This window comes from Rhinatrema bivittatum, chromosome 5 (assembly GCF_901001135.1).
Source record: "Rhinatrema bivittatum chromosome 5, aRhiBiv1.1, whole genome shotgun sequence".
NCBI classification, from domain to species: Eukaryota; Metazoa; Chordata; class Amphibia; order Gymnophiona; family Rhinatrematidae; genus Rhinatrema; species Rhinatrema bivittatum.
In genome coordinates this window covers 46,573,283-46,594,307 of record NC_042619.1, presented here as the reverse complement: position 1 = coordinate 46,594,307, position 21,025 = coordinate 46,573,283, and the positions used below count along the sequence as shown (strand labels likewise).

The 21,025-nt window shown below is 42.4% G+C and overlaps 1 protein-coding gene across 1 annotated transcript in view; it reads right to left on the bottom strand.

Moving 5' to 3' along the window:
- The window catches only part of LOC115091935 (N-acetylated-alpha-linked acidic dipeptidase 2-like), a 224,425-nt gene that overhangs the window by 29,374 nt on the left and 174,026 nt on the right, over positions 1–21,025 (bottom strand). Inside the window, 1 exon segment of the mRNA XM_029602298.1 lies at positions 9,722–9,986. Within this exon segment, the coding sequence (XP_029458158.1) occupies positions 9,722–9,986 (265 nt within the window).

Here is a 21,025-nt window from a genome sequence, read left to right as displayed (position 1 = left end):
TGTTATTCTCACAGGACAAGCAGGATGGTAGTCCTCACATATGGGTGACATCAGTGGTCTGAGCCCTGTTATGGAAAAATTTTCTGTGAAAGTTTCTATAAAGCTTTGCCTGAAACTGGCACACTGAGTGCACTGAGCATGCTCAGCCTGCAATTATCTCTGAGAGCACAGGTGTCTCCCCTCAGTCTTCTTTTTTCCGCTCTGCAGTAAGCATAGCTGTTAGGCGCTCTCTGAGAAATTCTTACAATTTTTCCTTACGGAAACACTTAAACTTTTACTTCACAAACGCTTTTTCCATGCACGGGTCTCCCTTCGCGTACATTAATCGACGCTCGGTGAGTACTATGCCTGTTTTTCGGTCAGTTCCTGTCACCTCACTACGGTTTCCCTGGCCTACCAACCGAATTGCGGCCTTCTCTCTCCCTATGTTTTCACAGTTAGCCCCACATAGCCTGGAAGTCTCCTCCTGTGACCCTCTGCCTGGTTATTAGCGTGCTAGTGGGATAGGGACTTCCACGGTTACCGTTGCTGCCAGGGCCTATGTCGAATCCATGCCTCCATCGATTACCTCAGTACCTTTGTGCAGTCGATGCCCCCATCACTACCCCCATCCAGGCCATCCTGCCTTCTCCGATGCCATCAATACCCCACACCCCGCGGTCCATCGATGCCATCGATCCCCGCATCAATTCTTTCAGTGCCATCAATGTTTTAATCCATGGCGCTGATTTTTCCATTGATGTCATCCATGCCCGGGTAGATGCCATCGATGCATACCTTGGTGTCGTCAGTGACTTTGATGCCCAGGTCAGTGCCATCAATTCCATCGATGCCATTGGCGCCCACATCATTTCCATCGGTATCCTCGTCGCTCCTATCGATGCGGCCGTCAATGCCAGTATCAATTTCCTGATGCCATCGATGTCTATTCGATTCTTCGATGCCACATCGTTTCCATCGATACGCCGATGCCGTCACTGTTGTCATTGCTCTGCCCGGGCCATCGACTTTCATCTATATTTTTGACGATACCCTCAAGGCCGCTTCAATGCCGCCATCGATACTGGCAATACTGACATAGCACCTACACACAATGCCCTCACCTAAACACAGTGCTCCATGCTTTGGGTTCTTAACTAAAGCCCCGTATCAGCCTATGACTCTACATAATGCCAGGAGCAGTGCAGGCATGCTGACAGTCCGCCATCATTAGCCATCCAAGACAGCGAGGGCATCCACCTCGGCGTTGGGGAAAGACCGGGCCGAGCATCGTGGCACTCATTGTCACCAGCACGGTGACCGTCTGCCACCGACGCCATCCAAGAGATCGGTGCTATCCTACTCGGTGCTGGACAATGCCCGGGCCGAGCAACATCGCTACTGCCACCGCCACTGTTCCACACAGTGCTGGCAGTCCTCTGTGCTACAGAATGACCGGACCGAGTTCCGAGGGATTCTGCACTGGCGTCACGATACATGGAGCCGCTGCAAAGAGGGCCGGGTTCATGAGTCATGATGGCTCCCCTGTACCCAAGGCATTCCCCACCGACACCGGTGCGGGGTTCTAACCCTCCACAAATTACTGTGGTAGTGCCAGACATGCTCAGCCTGTCTCCTCTGTACCTGCGCTACCATACCAGGTTACAGAGTTGAGTCAGACATTTACGTCCTTCAGGCTGTCCCTCGATGCCTCCTGAAATCCACGGAGCCATCGATCTTCACCGGCTCGTCCTTCTGCGATCCACTATGGATAATAAGTACTCTAATACCGCTTCAGCGACAATCCCATTGAGACCTGTTCTCTAAATCGGGCCACATGGTTCAAAAGGTTCTAGGTCGTCTTGTTTTCGAAGAACCGTATTAGTGTCACATATCGCTATTGCCAGCTATGTCGGACACAATACCAAGCGAACCTCTCTACCAATCATTTGGGATTGCATCAGGACATTCTCCCATTGTCAGCAACAGGACTCTGTACTGATTAATACTCTGGCTTCTGGTTTCTAATTAAGGACCTAAATCCCAGATGCATTCGCTGATCTGTTAGACACAAGATCCAGCAAACACTGTTTCAATTGCAAATCCACCTAGAGGCCTGGCGACAGGTCTCGGCGTTTTCTTGTACAGCACACAGAAATGCGGGTAAGACTTTTACCGCTCACGCTCCCGTGGGAGATTACATGATATCCAGATTACATCAACCCTGCCAGTTGGACACCTTCTGGTCTCTCAACTTGCCGGATATCAGAGCGGCCACCCCACTTGGTACCAAGGTTCAGGGTACAGTCTCCCAGATGCTACAAAGTGCAGGGGGGGGAATTTTAATCTCACTATTCTTTCTTTCAACAGAAAGTAGTTGCTCTCTGCCCATCTTGGACCTCAGAAATATCAACTTTCTTCAGAAGGCACAGGTTAAATAGTGTCTCTCGTCACCATACGTCCATACCGTAGTAAGTAGGTTGTCTCTCTCCTCTAATCTTTCTATGTGCTTCATGGTGAGTAAACAATATTACAATCCCAATCTCTGCCGGTTGCTCCAGCTTCGGCAACTTGGGTATTTCATTAAATCACTAGCAGTGACTGCTGTTTCTCTACTGAGTAAAACATCATTCACGCTTTTCCTTGCATGGACAGCTGCATAACAGTCAATCCAAGCAAGGAGCTCTATCTTCTTCACGACTCACTATAAATCTACTACCTGGGATTGCTGTTAACTACCATAAATCCCATATAGAACACTTCTGGACACCACAGTCACAACGAACTTCCTGTCCAACAACCGCGCAGACATTCTGACAAATTCCTATACATCTCTGTGCGCATACAACATAACCTCAGCCCCTCAATTCTTTCATTGCTCAGCCACGGGATTTTTTCACCATGCACTTTACTCATAGGTCCAGATTTGCTATGAGTAAGATTCAGTGACATTTCAGTTATCAGTGGATCTAAGCTGTTTAACCGCTTTCGCCCCTGATCCATATTGCAGATCTAGAATCAAATCCTCGGCTGGTCCTGCTCATGCTCGCATTTACTCAGGGTTGCAGAGTTCGAACTAACATCTTCTCAACCCAATATGCATCTATTCCGCTCCATGCAGAGTTTCACATCAACTTCCTGGAGCTTCGAGCCATGAGTTATGCCTTTGTGCCTTAGAATACTGCCTCTGCAACAAACCTTTGTGCATACAGACAGACAGCCTAGTGACAATGTGGTATTTCCAACACATAAGCACGCACAACCTCTTAGCTGCTCTGCTAGGAAGCTGCGCAGCTCTACCCTTGGCCCTTGCTCACTCCATGAATCCCCAGGCCACTTATCTAACAGACTTACTGAACGCACTAGCAGACCTTCTCCATACAGGTTTCCATCCTCTCGGATGGTCTCGGACTAAATGTGTAGCGAGAAAAATCTTCTAGCGCTGAGGTCAACTGACCTTGCCCTCTGCATCTGTATCGAACCATACGGTGGACAGATTCTACTCCCTACACATGTCTCAAATGCGTTCCCTTGGACGCCCTTGCTGCAACAAAGGCCTCTTATATGTGTATCTTTCGATGCCTCTCATAGCCTGCACTCTTATTATGCTGCACCGGGACAGGGTTCACTATTTCTCAGACCCACGTCCTGGTCGGGACAAGTATGCTTACCCATACTTCTCTATCACACCAGTAACCAATTCGCCTTCTCACAGATCAGTCTCATATCATGAACTCACTGATGTTCTCAGGTACTGGTAGCGTCACAAAACCCTTCCACACATAAATCTTACCATTCAAAATGGCATGATTTACCACATGGCACATACAAAAGGGTATTACCCCCTTTTTTCTACACCACTCTTTTCTCTTACTCCCTCGGATTCTGCTCCCCAGACATCCTCCACATGGGTACAGCTCGGTTCCAAATGGCGTTCCACTTGGGAGTGGGGATACCCGATTAACGGTTCAACCCCTTCTGAGTCAGCTTACTGGTTACGGAATGGTTACGGAACCAGCTTACTGATTACGGAATGGGGCCTACATTTAGTGCTTAGAACACTCATATGTTCCCCGTTCGAGCCTTTCCAAACCTCTCACTTAACAGTCTGGCATGGGAAATTATTTCCCTCGTAGTCATCACTTCTGCCAACAGGGGAGGGTCAGTGAGTTCCACACCTTGTTACATACTCACCCGACCCTGCGTTCCTCTGTGACCGAGTGGTCTTACGTATTCAACTTCATATCCTTCTTAAGGTAGACGCAGCATCTCACCTTACTCAGAATATACTCTGCCCATTTTTTCCCAACACCTCTCTCTCACCAGGGCAAGAGGATTTTCCACTCCTTGGATTGTAAAAGTGCACTTGCATTCTATCTAGATCGCACTGCACTCCATAAGAATTACACCTATCTGTTTCCTTCTGGGGCAAAAGCCAAGCTGCGAGTTCCAGTGGGCAAACAGACCTTTTCCTCCTGATTGACGGTCAGTATTTCTTTTTCCTACCAACAAGCAGGCATTTCACTACAACACCGTGTGTAACCACACTCTGTTAGGGCCGTACCAGCCTCAATAGCTCACCTTCGGCTGGTGCCGCTTGTACATATTTGTAAGGCTGTGACCTGGAGCTCTCTCCATACCTTCGCAGCCCATTATCCCTTAGATAAGACTGGCGGCATGCTTCCATGTTTGGCCAGTCCGTCTACTCCTCTTCTTTTCAGTTTAACTACCCAACATCCTTCCACCAACCCGTTACGGGTTTCAGGATGCCCTCCTTACCAAATTCCACCCCTGTCGTTGCGCCTTTTGCACGTCTTTGGGTGCATTTGGTGCACACTCTGGCATCCTCAGCTTGGTACTCACCCATATGTGAGGACTACCATCTTGCTTGTCCTGTGAGAAAGCAAGTGTTGCTTATCTGTAACAGGTGTTCTCACAGGACAGCAGGATGTTAGTCCTCACGAAACCCACTCGCCACCCCGCAGAGTTGGGTCTATATACATTTTATTATTATTTTAGTTTCGCTTGCGCTTTTTGCTATAAGACGAGACTGAAGGGGAAAAACCTGTGGTCACAGGGATAATTGCAGGCTGAGCATGCTCAGTGTGCCAGTGTCAGTCAAAGCTTTATAGAAACTTTGACAGAAAAGCTTTCCATCCACTGACGTCACCCATATGTGAGGACTACCATCCTGCTGTCCTGTGAGAACACCTGTTACAGGTAAGCAACTCTGCTTTCTTTCCTGCTTTGTTCCATAGTCATGCTCTTTAAGCTTTGTTTTTATCTTCAGTGTTTCCTTTGCTTCGGCTTCCATCTGATTTTTTTTTTTTTTTTTTAAGCAGTAAATAGGGTGTGGAACAGGCCACCTGCATTTATTTTCTCTTGCAGTTGTCTTTTCCTTGAAAAGAAACATTTTGTTTCATTTTTTATTTTGCTGTTGTTTATATTCATTTTTTTGTTTCATTTGCTTATTTCATTTGACTTGTTTCAAAAAATTTGTTTAAAACCATCTTATCTCCTCCCTAAGATTGAAGACTCTTCAGAGACAGAAGTGAGAGTGAACATTTTCTGTTTCATTTCCAACAAAATCACATTCCTATAATCTATGATCTGCATCCTTTGAGATTTGCAAGACTGATTTGGAGTCCAGTTAACACATTTCCATCATATTTTTGTCTTTATATGATCTCCCATCAGGATAGTTGATTGGGACTGTCTATCCTTCGTGGCCTTTTTAAGGGATAGAGTCCAATGCTCTTCCTCTTTGGCCCCATTTTTTTATTTTGATTTGTCATCCTCATTTTCAAATGTTTTTAAAAATAAAATTTAAAAAGTAGTCGTCCCAGCAAAAATGTGGGTTTTGCCCATTGGTAATTGCCTTTTTTCCTTTTTTTCTGATAAAATAGCCCTTAGCTAAAGAGTTCCACTTGTGACTGTTGACCCCATTTGTCACCATAGAAAATGAAATTGCTCATCTGTAACATATATTCTCTGAAGACAGCAGTTTGGGAGATAAGGAAAATACCACCTTTGCACCTAATCCTCCCAGTCAAGGATAAAGACCAAGGTATGAAAAGTCGCATTCTAAAGATGAATGAATAGCTGCATAGATGTCGACAAAAGTATTTGTGCTTCCTGAATGATATTTCTGTAACTGCTGAACAGATACAGGGTTTACCTGGTCGAAGAAGGGGTGCAGTGTCTTCCAGAACAGACTGGCAAACTACTGAGAAGGGCTTTAAACTAGGATCAGCAGGGATGGGTGAACAAATTCCTAAAGTAAGCAAAAACATTCAGATAAATCCAGATTTAAACACTAATAGAGAAATGGGAAACCAGGGTGCAACATCTAGAAAGCTATGTACACTAATGATCATAGTATGAGAAATAAAGTCCAAGATCTAGATGTAGTCACAGAACAATATAGTGGCAATTACAGACATGGTTCATGGAGAACCATGACTGGGAAATAGTTATTAAAATGAAAAAATTGTTCCTCCTGCCCTCAAATTCAAATGCTCAAATATTCAATAGACACTATAATAATGATCATCATAATAGTCATCATCGGTTTATGCAATCACATTTAGTACTCAGCCTTATTTATAATCATAGGTCGTATTGCAACCATAGTTCATATTCCTTTATTTGAATCTTTTTTTTATTTTTTATGCATTTAAAATTCATAAACATATCATTTTTCTCCACATTTATCACTTCTCTTTTTACCAAAATATGTTTCACCCAGTTATGTGTAATCACTTTATCTACTCATGCGTCTGGTAAAATGCTCGGAGGCCAAGCAAATCAACCAAGCTCCACCCCCAGTTCCCACTATCAATTTCTTACTTTATGTTTACAGTTATCATTCTGTCTTATATACATTCTTTGTGTAAATCAAAGAGTATAATTATTCATTCCCAGACCAATCATTAAAAAGTTTGATGCTAAAAAAACAGAGATAGTGGTAAAGGAGAAAATGACAAATACAGAATTAGTAATTGAAGTGTCAGTATTAAGCAACCATTCTGTACTCTGTATGGAGAGAGTAGATCATCAAGAACCAACAAATGGAAGTCTGAGACCAAGAAAATGTGGCCTAAAGATACAAAAACAGTTCTGATTGTGTTTGGGCATCATTTGCTTGACTGAAAGGAATTTCCAAACTCACCTCAATATGTTGTCTGTATATATTACACTATACAAGTCGTGGAAAGAAACCATTTTGCACAATGCAAGTATTAAGCAAAGCATTAGCAGTACATACCCCTGTGTCAGGGTTCTAATCAATGCAACACAGGAACCACATTTGACATGAGATTTAATGAAGAAACAGAACACACCAAAAATCTCCTGCCTCACAGACTGCAGGGAAAACAACCAAGGAACTCCAAAATGTGATTTCCCTTTCCCTGGAATGTAGGAGGAGAGATCCAATTCAGCTTGAATGCAGTCCTGCACAGCCCTGTTCATAGACTAAAGCCTTCCACGCTTGCAGACATTGTGTCAGCAAGGGACTCTCTGCTGGCTGGAAACTCTGAACAGCTGGGAGGAAAGGGTGAGTCTACCTATTAGCCAATGGGTATCTGGCTGGGTGTAATCCAGCCCACAACCCCGAGAAAGCTAATGATACCATTGCTTCCCTGACTTTCCTGCGCTGAGATAGCTCTCTCCCTAGAGCTCCAGCTTACTACCTCAGGCATCAGTGGCTCAAACCCTGCCACTCTGGATAATGAGTGAGGTTCTTTTATTAAAATAAATAAGAATCTGGTTCATTCTTGTCATGATATATGCAATAAAATCTCTGCATCTCAAGCTACTTAAATATACAATCTGCGTTCACAGAATGCTCCTCCCTTTCCCAAATAATAGATGCAGAACAGAAGCAGAACATTTCCTCACAACTCACCGTACAAAAAAAAATCCCTCAAATTCTGGTGTAATCTCAGTAATAACAACACAAGCTCCCTTCACTACCTGGTACATTGTGAAATAAAACAAAAACTCAGCACATATGAAGTAAATCTGCCATACCGCAGTACTGCTAACTTCCAGGACTCAAAACAATAGTAACACTTACGAAAAAGCAACACTGCAAATACTGCAGTGGTCCCACAAAATACTAATATATACATCCTATTGGGAAAATATAACAAACAAGGCTTCTATAGATTGATACACTCTAGCATACCAATACTGGGGCTCAGCAGCCCCAACATAACACAGGCTGTCCCATCCCTTGTGCTAGTTTGCTCCCCCCTTGCCTAGTACCAGTTTGTCCCAATCCGCCCCCCCCCCCACCACCACTCTCTTTACCCACCTGACCCAAAGTACAGCTTCCCCCTCTTTCTACTCCCCTGTCCCCAACAAAAAAACATGGGTGGGGTATGGAGTTGGGGTAGCGGGGATAGGGTGAGAACAAGGAGAGGAGAGAGAAGAGGTGAGAGGACCAGGTATGGGGAAAGGAGAGAGAGATGAATAGTTGATGCCAAGGATGAAAAATCTGGGAATGGAAAATAGGAGGGAGAGAGATTCCAGCATCTGAGGGGCATAATCTAGTATTGAGGGTAAATCTGGATTTGGGGGAGGGAGAAGGTGTTCTACCTCAACCCTGGTCCTGCTCCTTCTCAAATTTCCACTCCCTCTCTGGCCTCTTTCTCTGTCACTCCCCAATTTCCATACCCTCTCTAAAACATATAACCAGCCACCTTTTGTCCTCACCAGTTTACAAACCTACCACTCTAATCAGCTATTCTCCCCAGCCAACTAGCCTGGCTTCACAAACAACCACTGACATCCCAGCGCCCAGCCAGCCTGTCCTTAATCAGCTATTCCCACCACACAGGCCAGCCAACCTACTTACCTCCACACCCTTCAGCCTTCCTGCTGACTCCAAATCCATCCTCAATAAGCTTGCCTCCTGCCTCCAACCCTCCTGGAAAATCTGCCTCCACTCTCTTCAGCCTGCCTCCAACCCCCCCCCCCATCCCTCCCCAACCTGTCTCCTTCCTCCTTCAAACCCTGCTAGCTTACCCCACCACTTCAGCCTCTGTCAGCTAACACAGTCACCACACAGCACCACTCTGCTCTCCTGCTGATCTCACAGCCTCCATCTCGCCTGATCAGCATGAGAGTAAAGGCACCTACACAGCTCAAACTCACAGAGAGCTGCACGGTACCAGTGTTAGCTGTTCCAGGGACAGCTGAAAAATCTGCAGCAGAAAGAAAAGTTGGTAGATTTAGAGCCCGGGTGGCCTACCCCGTTGAAGCCTATGAACTGCTGACTTCAGAGAATACCTGTTATAGGTAAGCAATTTGGCTTTATTTATTAAGGGCTACTTAATCCATTCTGATTCTTTCTGAAAAACATTGCTTACTTTAATATTACTTTGCTGCAAAAATATTCAGACATTTTAATAAATTATTATGACACACGGAAAGGAATGGGAATTATGAAATACTGTGTAATATAGTCAAGCAGTGAATAAACAAAGAGTATGATATAATACAAAAAAAACCCATCATTACATTATGAGGGCAATTTTCAAAAGTATATACCTGACGAACTACAGAGTTAATCTCAAAGAGACTTAATTAAGCATAAAATGTGTATTGCAATTTGAGATCACTGAGGCTATACACCATTTTTTGGAAAAGTAATTTGTTCTCATCTTTCCATGTAATTTTCCACCAGTGAACATGCTAGGCATGATTAACAGACAGATGCACAGCTGCTACTCACCAAATGACACATCGTAATTCTCAAGCTGTGGCTCATATTTCTTGGCCAAATTGTAGATGCTATCAGCATAATTGTTTAAGGCTTCTCCATAATCCTCACAATTGAATGGGATAATTCTGGAGTTGGCAAGTTCATAAACTAGTCCCCCTCGTACTTGAGCAACAGCAAGCTGTTTCTTAAATGAAGGGTCATAAAACAGCTCTACCAACTCAAACGTCTCGTAAACGGTGTGGTAAACTGGGTAGTTACTGTACTTGTCTGTTTTCTGAGCAAGAAAGAAAAAGACAATACTGTGAGTGAATGTTTGGGATGAAATGAGTTAGTGCAAACAGCTAGAAAAATATATCAATGTCATGGACAATTTTTTATCTATCAATCTATATAGAGAGGGATGCAAGAAAAAGGAATAAATGTTGGGTCAGATCAATGATCCACTGAGACCAGCATTCTGTCTCCAACAATGGCCAATCCAGATCATTGTGAAGTACCTAGCTGATTCCAATGGGGAGATCCATTCCCTGATGCTTACTTCTAGAAATAAAAAGTGACAATCCTCATGTCTACCTGGGTAATAACTGTTAATGTACCTGTCTTTCAAAAACTTGTTTAAATCTCTTTTGAACCCATCTATATTATTAGCCTTGCTACATCCTTCGGAAACAAATTCCACAGCTTAATTATGCTAGGACTGTGCTTTTGTTTTGAAACGACATCAAAATAACAACATTTCTTTCATTTTATGTCATTTCCAAAAGAGAAAAACACCCATTTTTTGGGTTTTGTTTATTTAGCATGCACTAAAACTAGTGTATGTTACATGGTCTTCGCATGTGCTAAAATGTTTAGCATATACTAAAACACAATTTTGAAAAGTGAAAAACTCAAAATGAAATGATAAAACAAAAGGCTTTTCCTTGCACATCCCTAAATTGTGTACTGATGGAAAAATATTTATTAACAGGCCGATACAGTACAGTGCGCTCCAACGGAGCGCACTGTTAGCCTGCTCTTGGACGCGCGTTTTCCCTTACCCCTTGTTCAGTAAGGGGAGGAAAACGCACGTCCAACCAGTGGCACCTAATAGCGCCCTCAACATGCAAATGCATATTGATGGCCCTATTAGGTATGCGCGCGGGATACAGAAAGTAAAATGTGCAGCCAAGCTACACATTTTACTTTCAGAAATTAGCGCTGACCCAAAGGTGGGCGCTAATTTCTTCCGGCGCCAGGAAAGTGCACAGAAAAGCAGTAAAAACTGCTTTTCTGTGCACCCTCCGACTTAATATCAATTTTGCCAGCGTCCGGTTTCCGAGCCTGTGGCTGTCAGCGGGCTCGAGAACCGCCGGCAAAATTGAGCGTCAGCTGTCAAACCCGCTGACAGCCGCCGCTCCTGTCAAAAAGGAGGCGCTAGGGACGCGCTAGTGTCCCTAGCACCTCTGACTCAACCAATACGTAGACGTCTCCTATATGGACCTTTCTAAGAATCTCCACTACCTGCCCTCCCCCCCTCCTCCACCCTCCTCCCCTGGAACTTTGCTGCACTTCATAACCCCTATACCACTTTCTCATTGTTAAAGATAAAGTTTTCTTAGTTTGTACAAAGTTTCTCTTTCTTTCTTTCTTTCTACCTTTTTCCTCCATAGCTATTTAGTTCTTTTATGTTATTATATATAATCTCAGAATGTTTTTACGATGCTTCAATGTAAGCCGGTATGATGTGCCTCACGAATGTCAGCAAAGAAAAGTCTATAAATAAATAATGTCCCTAGTGCCTCCTTTTCCCCGTTTTTACCGCGTCACTTAATTTAAATACAGAATCGCGCGCAGCGGCGAAGGGCCGGTGCACGCGCCGGGAGAGCAGGCGTTCATCCGCTCTCCCGCGGACTTTACTGTATCGGCCCATAAATTTGTTTTAAATCTGCTACCAGTTTCATGAAGCATCCCTTAGTGCTAATGATATTTGAAAGGTTAAATATATAACTACTCCTTATTAATTTGTTCAACACCACTCATGATTTTATATAACTTTATCATTTCTCCATGCCGAAAAACCTGCACCTTGTATTATTTGAACACCAACTGATATTCATTACAGGTTTGTATTATTTTTTGTGCAAGAAAACCATGTTTTGTTCAAATTCTCCAGTGTTCTCTATGGAACATGGGGCAATTTTGAATAGCCATGACAAGAAAGAGAGTCCAAACAATCCCAAAATAAAGTGAAACAACCAAAAACCAGGGAGTGGGATTTAAACAACCAAACTGTAATAACTTTGGTCAAAATCAGCACAGCTTATAGACAAGGTGTTAGCAAGCCTGGCAGCATGTCATGCACTAATGTGCTAAGACTGCCCAGACCTATCAATCATCCACCTACATAAAAATAATTTTTTGAAAGCAATTAAAAACGCAAACAGTCCAAGTGTTATCAAATAGCAAACCCAACAACACTGCCGGTGTTTCACTGAAAAGCTTCCTCGGGGTAATTTCAAATTGCAAATCCACTGTGACTTAAAGCTAGAAAGTATACCAATGAATTACAAAACCCATATTTTCAAAATACAAGATAAAAAAACAGTACTTATCTTGGAGTCAGAAATACCGTTCATGATGGGACATAAAGCCTCGACGAAATTTCAAGGAGACTCACTAAAGCCACAGGCACAGTCCTCATTTAGGGGTAGATTTTAAAAGGTGCGCGTGGGCGTACATGTGCGCATACTAGCCGGCGTGCACACGTACGCCCGATTTTATAACATGCATGCGCATGTTATAAAATCGGGGGTCAGCGCACAAGGGGGTGCACAATTGTGAACCTTGCATGCACCAAGCTGCGCTGCCTTCCCCAGTTCCCCCTAGCCTGACCTTCCCACCCCTTTCCCTAACCTTCCCCCCCCCAGCCCTACTCTAACCCCCCCGGACCACCCCTTTTTGCAAACCCCGGGACTTACACGTGTTCTGGGGCTTTACGATCGTCACCAGGCCTTTTTAAAATAGGCCCGACGCGCGTAACCCCCCCCCCCCCCCACACACACACACACACACGTGTAAGGCTTTTAAAATCTGGCCCATAGTGCATTAAAAGAACGCCATAGGTGCTCCACTTGCGATAATAAAAAAAAAATGTGATGACATGATGTATAAAAAAAAGTAATGATGACATGATGTATAACATCACCCTAGAAAAACACTAAAATTTATTTCGGCATTCAGGCCTGATGGTGCAACCGATTGCAATTTAAAGATCCACCTTTGTTCGAGTTTCAACAGCTCATGGTTCAAATCCCCACCTCGCCAATGGTCAACCAGTTTATAACACAAAACCTCTGCACTTACGAAGCCTTCTGAAGGTAGCCATCAACCTTGTAGACATTGCTCGGTATACATGTGTCAATGCATACTAGCATAGTATCTGCTAATAATTTGGTCATTAAATTGAAATATACTTCATGTCAATCTTCATATGTTGTTTATCTTGTTAAATGTCCCTGTGAGATGATTTATGTGGGTAAGACCAAGTGGGCAGTAAAAACCCGTATGATCAAACCTATTACATCACCACTCTAATGAACCTTTGGTAGCACATTGTGACAAAAAATCTTATGTATTTGATGATCTAAGGTTTTGTGACATAGATCAACTAGTTGCCCAGTGGCGAGGTGGGGATTCAAACCATGAACTGTTGAAACTTGAATAAAGGTGGAAATTTAAATTGAAATCAGTTGCACCATCAGGAGTGAATGCCGAGATAGATTTCAGTGTTTGTCTAGGGTGATGTTATACCTCATGTCATCATTACTATTACATTTTTTTGATTATCACAGGTGGAGCACCTATGATGTTCTTCTAGTGTGCTGTATGAGGACTGCGCCTGTGGCTTCAGTAAGTCTCCTTGAAACTTCATTGAGGCTTTATGCCCCATCATGAATGGATTTCCAGCTCCAAGATAAGTACTGTTTTTTATCTTGCATTTTGAAAATATGGGTTTTGTAATTCATTGTTAGTCCTTCTAGTTTACAGTCACAGTGGAATTGCAATTTGAAATCACCCCTGAGGAAGCTTTTCAGCGAAACACCGGCTGTGTTGTTGGGTTCGCTATTTGATAACACTTGGACTGTTTGTGTTTTTAATTGCTTTCAAAAAATTATTTTTATGAAGATGGATGATTGATAGGGCTGGGCGGTCTTAGCACGTTAGTGCATGATACGCCGTCAGACTTGCTGACACCTTGCCTATAAGCTCTGATGATTTTGACCAGAGTTATTACAGTTTGGTTGTTTAAATCCCACTCTGGTTTTTGGCAATTTGAATAGCCCATCTAGCTGTAAGAGATCAGGGAAGTTTACCTTTGAAAATTAGCTGCACGTATATGTGTACAAATGGTATTTATACTATGCACCTGCTGATCAACGACAAAAGAGAATGTATACTATTGAAATTATCACTCCTGGGGACTCCTCTTTTAAACCCAGATAAAATAATGCATGATTTGAAAGCCCATTCCTTTTTCGAGCCAAACTGAGGAGAGAAACTTTCAAGTAGGCCATTTTACCCAGGTAAATATCTATTTATTGAATAAATAATTATTTCTTTATTTGATGCCCACACATTTAAGTTGACTTAGAAAATAGCCACTGCTATTACTAGCAACGGTAACATGGAATAGACTTAGTTTTTGGGTACTTGCTAGGTTCTTATGGCCTGGATTGGCCTCTGTTGGAAACAGGATGCTGGGCTTGATGGACCCTTGGTCTGACCCAGTATGGCATGTTCTTATGTTCTTACAATTATTTTCTAGTTCAGCCTTTCTTGAGTTTCCTGGCTGACCAAAGGCTGGAGAAGAAACTTCCTCTAAGACTTAGAATTTTACTACAACTCATGTCCCTGCCTATGGTGGTAATCATTCTTCCCATTCAAGGTAGGGGCACACTTCCTGCCCAATCAGGCCGATGAAATACTGACACACAAAAAATGTGTGTCCAAACTGGATGCACTTCTTTTTTAACATGCGTACAATCACCTCTCCTGGGTGCTCAATGCAATAGGCAAATGAGCTGTCATGCTAAAAAGGATGCGCTAGGGATAAATTGTGCATCCATGGCATTGAGCACCCAGGAGACATGGCTGTGCCAGGTTAGGGAAAACGGACGCTCAATTTTACGAATGTCCATTTTCCTAACCCGTGCACAGTGATGGGGTAGGAAAATGGACACTTGGAAACTGAGTGTCTCTTTTCCTAACCCAACTGCTTTAAAGATTTTTTTATTTTTTTTTTTGTGCTTCTGTATCGTTATGATATTAAGTTGAAAGAACCACAGAAAAGCACCGAGAAATAGTATTTTCTATTTTTCTGTGCATGGCTTGAGGCGCCTTAAAACTTAACACCAGCTCCAGGGCTGGCATTAATTTTTGAGCATAAAAACGTGCATGTCCAGCACACGGTAACTTTTTACATCGGGTGTACCAGCTAATAGCCTCAAAAAAACAACATGCATTTACATGTGATGAGCACTTTTAGCTTCGTGCTGGCTTGGAAGCATGTTTTGTATGTGCTAATCCCTGTATTGCATCAGGCATAAGCCTAGCGTGTTCTACCACGCTTTCAGCGGTGCACTGACCTTAGCACCCGACATTACATTGGCCTGAATGCATGTACACCCTGATTATACTTGATAAACAGTAGACCTGAACATGATTCTCAGTGCCAGAGAACCCAGCACTACTGCCCACTCATTGGGCTAGTCTGATATCCACTGAGCAGCATGTAAAATGATTTTGTTCATATATTGACAAACTTAGGGTCTGATATACTAAAGGGTTTTCCTATTTTGTGCCTATGGAAAAGTGCTTAGTACCTAGCCCCTCTTAATTATTATTAATCATTTGTATAGTGCATACCAGATTTATACAGCATTAATGGTTCCTACTCCTTGGAGCTTACAGTCTAGCACAGAAAGACAAGGGCACACAATGAAAAAGATATATGAGAGGCCATGACTAAAAATATTTAAAATAGGAGGATTTGCTTTTGACTGAGTATCATCAAATATGATGTTGAGGTCTGGAGATGTTTGAAGATTTCTGGATATGTAAGTTGCTTACAATTTACGCTATAAGCAAATGGGAATCTGTGATCTCTACAGACCTTTCTTTGAACACTAGAGAAATAGCTGAACCTTTAAACTCTTTTCCAGTTTAAGAAAAGATTTTAATTTTTTCAAGGGAGCTACAATAAATAGCACTATTCTTAGTATCATAATCAACTCCTCCAACAGTAGGAAAGTAGTTAACCAGTACAATGAACAGCACAATTCTCAGTATCACAAGCAACTCCTCCAAGAGGTTGTGGGTGGGATGGAGAAACTGAAAGTTTTAATAGGGAAAAACTGTAAGGCAATGTTTGCCAACCCTGCACTGGAGGCACACCTAACCAGACAAGTTTTCAAGCTTGCCCCAATGAATATGCATGGGATAGATTTGCGTACATTGGGTAGACTGTATTTACAAATCTATCTCATGCATATTCCTTATTGATATCTTGAAAACCTGACTGATTAAGAGTGCCTCCAGGGCTTAAAAATTTACACATGTAAATGTTTTGAAAAGTTACATTTAAATGTATTAAACAGATATAAAAACCTCCAGACCAACTCAGAGGTACTTCTTTCTAGCATATTAACAACCATGAGAAATACCAGGCAGACACCTTCCAAATAACCTTAGACAGACTTACCCTATTTTTAGTGTAACGTGCCCGTCCTGATGCAATACCCAGTCGTTGGAAATATGCTTCAAAATCGCTGCCAGATCCCAATTTATTTATTCTATATAAGGGAAAGAAATTGATAAGGCAGTAACAAAATGGAAGTTGGAAAAAGTGTCATGAAAAAGATTTTGTAGAAGTTTCTTGCCACTTTTCAAGAGATACAACCTGCATCATTCATCATTACTGCATAGCAGCTGTCTGTTGAAAAGTGATTTTTATAATCCCCACCCACCTGGTAAACATCCCAACACACTGACTCATCACACATACAGTACCCAGCATTCATATGTCATCCTCACTCTCACACACCTACAGTACTGCATCAGGAACAACACTACACAGGCATTCAATTTCATCATTCAGACATACCACATACATGGCTACAAAAAAATTTAAAAAATAGTTAGAAACAAGCATAAACTATTTTTTTTTTGGGTGTGTGTGTAGGGGGTTTCTCCTCTTCCTGGGGAAGTTGGAGGGGGCAAGATCTGTTAAGTCTTGTCTTCATCTCTGGTGAAGGGGTGGGGAAGGTGTAAATCTTGTCCACTGTCTTTGGGAAAGACTCCTCCTGCTCTTCCTGGAGATGAAGCAGCAGCGTATCAGGCAGAAAGAGAACAAATAGGACGGTCATGAAACCTGACAGACAACACAGAAAACAGCAGGTGCATAGAAGGCAGCACATACAGCTATACCATCATCTCCAGAGCAAAACCCAGCAAATGCTGGCATGCATCCACTGGTAGAATGCCTGGCCCTTTGAACAGGATGCCTATTGCCTAATGCTGTGAGGTAGTCGGGGGAAATGAAAAGTGACATGAAATTCAGATACAGCAAGGGGGTAAAAGTTATAAGTATGAAGCACAAATGGAAAGGCAGGATGCACATCAGATATATGCTTGGGACAAAGTCCACACATACTTTTTGCCTGTGGGCTTTGCACCAGTTCTTAAAGCAAAGGCATGCATGTATTGTCACTTTGAAAACAGTTGTGAGTACAAGATATGCATGGTAACTTGCACCAGCTTTTTGTGTGGGTAGAATTTTGCTTGAAAATGCAATTTACACATATACTCCCCACTCCTCCTCAAACTAAACATGTCCCTGGGAACCTTTCCACAATGAAGATAACTTTCAAACACCTCCACGTGGCTATGTGGAAATGTACAATAGTGTTATAGGGGGTCACGTGATGTGGTGAAGCCGCATGTCTGCCTCAGTTCCAGGCACCATCCTCTCAAGATCATTGACAATCACCAGCATCCAGTGACATCTAATACCACCCGTGAATAAACAGAGCGAACACAAGTCTATACACAAATTTATGCTGAAAAACGCAAGTATTATGCCCTTAAAAGGGGGGAAAAAGCAAAGGAACCAGCAGGCAAAATGGCGGCAACTCCCGGACATAACCTACCCTCTCCCCCCCAGTGGACCCATATAGCGATTTAACTATTCGGGTAACGAATGCAGTGGTAAGCGCCTTAGATGCCCGGTTCGTAGACCTTTCCTCTCGATTTCAAGACTTAAAAAATACTTTTGTGGAACTGCATCCATTATGGATCAGGCGGAGGGCCGCATCACTTGGTTGGAAGATGAATATTTGTCGCTGACCAGAAAACTAGTAATGCTTGAAAAAACAGTGGCCAAGCAAGCAGAAAAGCTCGATGACTTAAAGAACCGGGCACGATGCAGTAACAGCTGCATCGTGTTCCCGGACAGCTCATAACCCCCTCCAGTTCATATAACAATGTCTCTATATAGTACTGTAAATAATTATTAAATTTATTTATATTTCCCTTACAGTTCCTGTTACACCCCACTCTCCCCCTTTCTGCTCATTCCATGTTATTTACCCCTGTTTTTTGTAACTGCTTCCCCCCTTGCACAAGTTTAGTTATACTGTTCATTGCACCCCTTGTTCTATGTGAACCGGCATGATGTGACTTGTTCATGAATGCCGGTATATAAAAAAGCTAAATAAATAAATAAATAAAATAACATCAGAATTACAGGTTTTCCTGAATTGACAGAAGAAATTTAGAATCTACTTTAGAAAAATGGCTGCCTGAGGCCTTGGCGCTGCCGGAACTCAGAGGCAAACTCCAAATTGAGTGGGCACATAGGCTGGGGAAAAAGAAAGATATAGTATAGTTATAGCCAAAATCCTAAATTGGTCATATAAGCAGCATTTAATGCAAGCCTTTCGCACACAACACAAATTAACATACCAATTGGCGGAGATACGTCTATTTCAAGATTTTTCGGCACAATTGATACAGCAATGGAAATTGTTTAGCCCGCTCTGCTCTGAGCTCTATATCCAGAACATCCGATTCCAACCGCAATACCCAGCAAACCTAAAGATTTGGCATTCCGGCAAAGATTTATCTTTACAGAAGTGAGCAAAGCCAAGGAATTTATATCAAGTATTCAAGATCCTGAAGTTGTTGCAGTTCTTCTTTCTCTCATTGGGCTTCTAACTCAGAAAAGCACTGTTCTTTCTGTTTACATTCAGAAGCATGGGACATGGTTCTTAACCTGACAGATACCAAACAGACTGTTAAAGCTCACAAGCCCCTGTTAATATTCAATTATGAGCAAGCAAAGTCTAACATGGGATTATGGAAAAGCCTCTATAGCCAAGCATGTTCACCTCTTCACATCTCAAAAACATTCAAGGATGTTTATGTATTGAATGGACCGATCATGGCAGAAGATAAAAAATGAACAATCAGAAGGAGCCATTCCAGAGATGGCCGCGTCTATCGCCAGATGTGTTGGGCAAAAATAACAGAAGCACTCTTGTTCCTTTTTCAGTGACCAAAATCGGAGCAGAAAGTTTAGAGGCAAATCTACATCACAGAATCAGCTTACATTGCCTGCACAGTATGATTTCTTGACTAGAACCAGTTCAATGTTGTGACTGACCCAGGCGGACTCTGGCTCATTTGACTTGGTGACTGCAAAGTTAATCTATATATCCCTAAGCAATAATATAACATCTAATTGCAATGCTTGGACTCTTTACAAACCTCTTTTCTCTCTTTCAGTTTATCTTAATAAAACAAAACTGTTACTCTGGGTCTTGGATAAACTGTCCAATAACATCTGGATGCGGACTTTATTCCTCTTGCAGACTGAGAGGATGGTGCTGAGGCACATCAGAAACGTACCCCCTTTTACTTCCTCACAGTTACGAGGAGATAAAATATGGGAGAAATCCCAAAGTTGGTTAAGTGGAAGGGATGGGAGGGGGGGTTGGTGGGGCTCAGGGGGTTCTTTTCATTAATAGTAGCATTAAGTTAGAGTTAATCACAGTAATTCTTCAGACAATGTCCGTTGAATGTCTTAACGTTTTATTGAGACTGCAAATCAGAGTCAAGTTTGCAAACTTAGGCTGGAAAGTTTGCAACCATCCGTATGAGAAGTATCTTACAGATCCATATATAATTTGTTGGGGTCTTTAGTTGTATATGCACATAGCTAGTCTAAATTTTTATGGTCTGGGGAGTCCTATTAAATGCTCTAAGGTACTACAGGCGTGTAAAAGATCTAAAGTGGACATAGCATACTTGCAGGAAACCCATTTAACACCCGGGGAAAGCAAAAAGTTACATTGAGATTGGGTTGGCTCTATTTTTCACCGGCAGTGGGGAAAAAGGCTGGTGTGGCGATACTTTTCCATAAAAATCTCTCCTTCTAAATCATTCAAAAGATAGCTGACCCTGAAGGGAGATATATCATAATTGTGGGGAAATTATATGGTAAAAGTATCACTATCTGTAATCTCTATGGGCCTAATATATGTAACCCAAGGTTTTTTCAGAAATTGGAAAGCCTCCTAACTTTATATAGAAATGGATGGCTTCTAGTTATGGGAGACTTTAATTGTGTGTATGACTCACTGATGGATCGTTCCTCTAAATCATTGGGTGGTCTTCCATGAATCCAATAATCATGTCTACCAGCATTCTGCAAAACCATACAATTGGTTGATCTGTGGAGAGTATTACATCCCGATGAACGAGACTACATGCATGTCTCCAAAGCTCACAACATGCTATCCCATATTGACTACATATTAGGCTCATCCAACATTTTCCCCTATACCATAATAGCTTCGATAGGAATGGCCAATATATCTGACCACACTCTTATTTGAGCAGATTTAAATTTGGAAAATTTGCCACCTCAGGAAAAATGATGGAAATTTCCCTCTTATTTAAAACAGGACAGGGAGTTCCAAGACTTTCTCAGAGCTAAGTGGACTTTCTTTCAAGAAACAAATGCCCAACATATAGAAACCCCAAATCTTTTCTGGGAAACAAGTAAAGTAGTCCTCCGAGGAGAAATTATTTCATTCCTCAGACATAGGAACAAAAAATTACAGGCTTACATTTTAGAGCTAGAAGGGAAACTACAAAAAGCCAAGAGACTGATTTCTAGACCTACTAGGGAAAATACCACCAACTATTATACAATACTTCACGCATTACAAGCATACTTTCATCAGTGTGTGTCCAAACATTATCAATACG